General features: G+C 49.7%; 1 protein-coding gene across 1 annotated transcript; it reads left to right on the forward strand.

Moving 5' to 3' along the window:
• Nucleotides 1-1,546: 1,546 nt before the first annotated feature.
• Nucleotides 1,547-2,512, forward strand: LOC107046582. The gene has a single exon (XM_015269237.1). It carries the CDS (start codon nucleotides 1,547-1,549, stop codon nucleotides 2,510-2,512), a length of 966 nt encoding a protein of 321 aa, XP_015124723.1.
• The last annotated feature ends 1,332 nt before the right edge of the window (nucleotides 2,513-3,844 follow it).

A 3,844-nucleotide genomic window follows, 5' to 3' on the forward strand; every position in this document is an offset into this window, starting at 1 on the left:
GATTAATTTAGAGGGATTTATTTTTGAGTTGAATTCGGAATTCAAACTCAAATAATTATTTTTCTTTTATTTCTTATAAACGAGAACGGCGTAATAAAGACTAATGTTACGTCTGGAGACGTATCGCATTTTTATTAAAATGAAAGAAAAATTGATAATGATTGAAAAATAATGGAATTAGAAAATGATGAATAATACGTGGTTTCAAAAAGCATTTCGGATTGGAGGTAATCCAAAGCAAGTCTCATTTTTAATCGATATTACTCGTGAAAATATAAGAAGGAATTTAATGAAGAAAAAAGGGTATAAAAAAAGAATAAGTTCATGTAATGATCATGTGATCGTTGGGTGGCAACACTTTGAATTGTCTCCAAGAGCGTTATCACCAGGAGGTTCAGGTATCCGTGCCGAGGTGTACCTTGGTGCATCGACATCATGTCATGCCCCCTCCTTTGACAAACACATCAAAATTCATACACATACATTAATTAGTACATCCTCGCAATCCGAGGTAATAAAAGAGCGTCGATGCACCCCCAAAGTTAGTTCCCGCCGTTCTTCGTTCCGGGTCATTTCTCGCGTCGTCTAAACCATTCAAAAGTTGAAGAATTTGGTCCTTCTTCTTACTTCTCTCTTCAAGAGAAACTAATTAAGGTGTGAACTTCCGTTCCGAAAAATTGTAAATTGTTTTTACGTGAAATTATTGTGAAATCTAACCAACCGAATATTGGATTACTTCAAGAAACTACAACAAAATGAATGAGTAAAACAAAATAAATAATAAATTTGATTTAAATCGGGAAATGACATGGTGAAAAGTCAAACGGTTTCAAAAATTCAAGAAAAAAAAAAGAATAATTATTGAATTGTGGTGACTGTGTCTCCACTACATCTCTGTCATTCAGACACGCACACAAATACACACTCAATTTTCCTCTTTAGACATTGGGCCAATTCCCCAATTTTCCTGTCGAGACATTGGGCCAATTCCCACATTAGAAATCCATTTCCGTATCACAAACCTCATGACCCGTTTATTGCCATAATCCTCCATGCATCCTAATCCCTCATCATCACCTGGCGTCCAAAATCCCTCGTCCGTCCGACTGGCGCCCGTGACGTCACGACGGAAATTCCCCCGCCGGGACCGCCGAGCCAATCACGGCTCACCGGCGGGAACTTACAGCGCCGAACCAATCGGAAGCCAGGATTTTACTCATCCCTTCTCCAAATTTTCCACCAATCACATCCTTGCACTCTCCTTAAATACCGCACACTTTCCACACTCATCATCAGTCAATCATCCACTCGACATTCACTCATCGCTCAACCACTGGACAACACATCAACAGAGAGGACAAGTCTTCTTAAGACTAACTCTCCACTCTTGTAAATATTAACGTTTAAAAACTCAAATATATTTCGCTCAACGTTGGATCTCTGGAGTCGCCATTTAATAACCTGCTCACCTCCACAAATTGGTGACCCCGACGTGATCAGAAATTGAAATCGTGGACATTGAGCAGTCAGCAACGCAGAGGACCCGATGATCTTGCGAGGCGACGATTCACCACAGCAGCAGCAGAACGTGCCACCAGCAGCCCTATTTGACACGGCCAACCCCGTCTCACCTCCATCACAGTCAGCAATGACTCCAGAACAGCAGCAGAACCTCTTGGTAGAGGGAATGGCGCAGATCAGCCGGGTAGCTCTCCAGCTAGGAGAGTTCATCCCGGAGGATCCAGAGCTATCCTTCAGTATCGCCGACCGCGGTTTTCATGCGGCCGGCATCACCTCCGAGGCGACCAAGTTCGGACACATATGTGGCAAGCTCTCCAAGTCAAGGCACGCCGTCGAGGTGAGAGACATCATCCTGAACCCTCCAGCCGACAACCCATACACATACCTGAAGACGGAACTAATAAAACGCCTCAGCTCCTCTCAGGAAGAGAAAACAAGGAAACTCCTGGAGAGCGCAGAGATGGGAGACATGAAACCGTCTCAGTTTCTGCGCCACCTTAAGAGCCTGGCAGGATCCAGCTTCCCCGACGACACTCTCCGGACACTGTGGGTCACACGCCTTCCAGCTGACGTCCAGGCATTATTGGTCACACAACGCAACGCCAGTCTCGAGGACGCCGCAGAACTCGCCGACAAGACCATCCAGATCCTAAAGCCAAGGATCCCAGCAGTCGCCCCACAGATCGCCGAGACATCTGTCCACAGCATCGAGGCACTCCTGAGTCTCAAGCTCTCCCAACTCTCCCTCACCCTCGACGAGAAACTGAACTCGATGCGAGGCGAAATCGAGAGCCTCAAACGGCTGAGCAGAGCTGACGGGGGACCTCCAGGACGGGGATTCAGACGTGGCAGATCCAGGTCACGTTCTCAGCACCGGCAGGAAGGGATCAACGGCCCCTGCTGGTACCACTGGAAGTTTGGTCCCAACGCCAGAACCTGCACGCAGCCGTGCAACTTCACTGCCTCGGGAAACGGGACAAGCAGTCACTAATGGCGGCTAGTGACTCAAGATCAACGACCCGCCGCCTCTTCATCACCGACCAGGAGACCAAGGTGCGCTTCCTGATCGACACCGGAGCAGACCTGTGCGTTTTCCCGCGGCGACTTGTGCGTGGGCCACAGCGTAAATCCACATACGAGCTATCGGCGGCGAACGGCACAGTCATCCCTACCTACGGTACCATCAACATCGCACTTAACCTGAGACTTCGGCGGACGTTTCCTTGGCGTTTCGTCATCGCTGATGTCTCCAAGCCCATCATCGGAGCGGACTTCCTGTTCCACTACGGACTGATGGTGGATCTACGCAACGGAAGGCTCGTGGACTCTCTCACCTCACTCACCTCACTCGGTCAAGTCGAAGCTGTTGATTTGCCGAGTATCAAGACGGTGACAGGCACATCGCAGTACCACGAGCTTCTCCAGCAGTTCCCCAACCTCACCAGACCAGACGGGACGGGTAAACCTCCGCAGCACAACACCAAGCATCACATCCAGACCACACCAGGACCACCGGTCAACAGCAAACCCAGACGACTGGCTCCGGACCGACTCGCAGATGCCAAGAAGGAATTCCACATCATGGTTCAACTTGGCACTGCTCGACCTTCAAACAGCCCATGGTCATCAGCTCTACACATGGCGAAGAAAAAGAACGACGAGTGGAGGCCCTGTGGAGACTACCGTGCACTCAACGCACGCACAGTTCCAGACCGCTATCCCGTTCGCCACATCCAGGACTTCTCCCAGACGCTCCGGGGCAAGCAGATCTTTTCAACGATCGACTTGGTCCGAGCATATCACCAAATCCCTGTTGCTGAGGAGGACATCCAGAAGACGGCCATCACTACACCATTCGGCATGTTCGAATTCCCGTACATGTCGTTCGGTCTACGCAACGCTGCCCAGACGTTCCAACGCTTCATTGACGAGGTACTACGGGATCTGGATTTCTGTTACGCCTACATCGACGATATCCTGATAGCGTCGGAAACTCCAGAACAGCACCTCCAACACCTCAGGATCCTGTTCGAGCGACTCCAGTCGTATGGCCTCCTCATCAATCCACAGAAGTGCGTCCTCGGCCAGCCAGAAGTGGAGTTCCTGGGCTACCTGGTATCCAAGGAGGGCACTCGGCCGCTGCCCAAGAAAGTTCAAGCCATCCTGGACTACCCAACACCTCAGACAGCCAAACAGCTTCGCCAGTTCCTGGGTATGCTGAATTTCTACCGGAGATTCATACCCAGAACTGCTCAGGACCAGGCCCCGCTCAACGGGCTCCTAGAGGGCAACATCAAAGGAAAAACGCCCATCAACTGGACTC

This window comes from Diachasma alloeum, unplaced genomic scaffold (assembly GCF_001412515.2).
Source record: "Diachasma alloeum isolate Michigan unplaced genomic scaffold, Dall2.0 Dall_scaffold_01523, whole genome shotgun sequence".
NCBI lineage: Eukaryota > Metazoa > Arthropoda > Insecta > Hymenoptera > Braconidae > Diachasma > Diachasma alloeum.

Bases quoted from the DNA above. Each gene is read 5' to 3' on its own strand.
- LOC107046582 (XM_015269237.1), top strand. From the start codon at position 1,547: ATGATCTTGCGAGGCGACGATTCACCACAGCAGCAGCAGAACGTGCCA.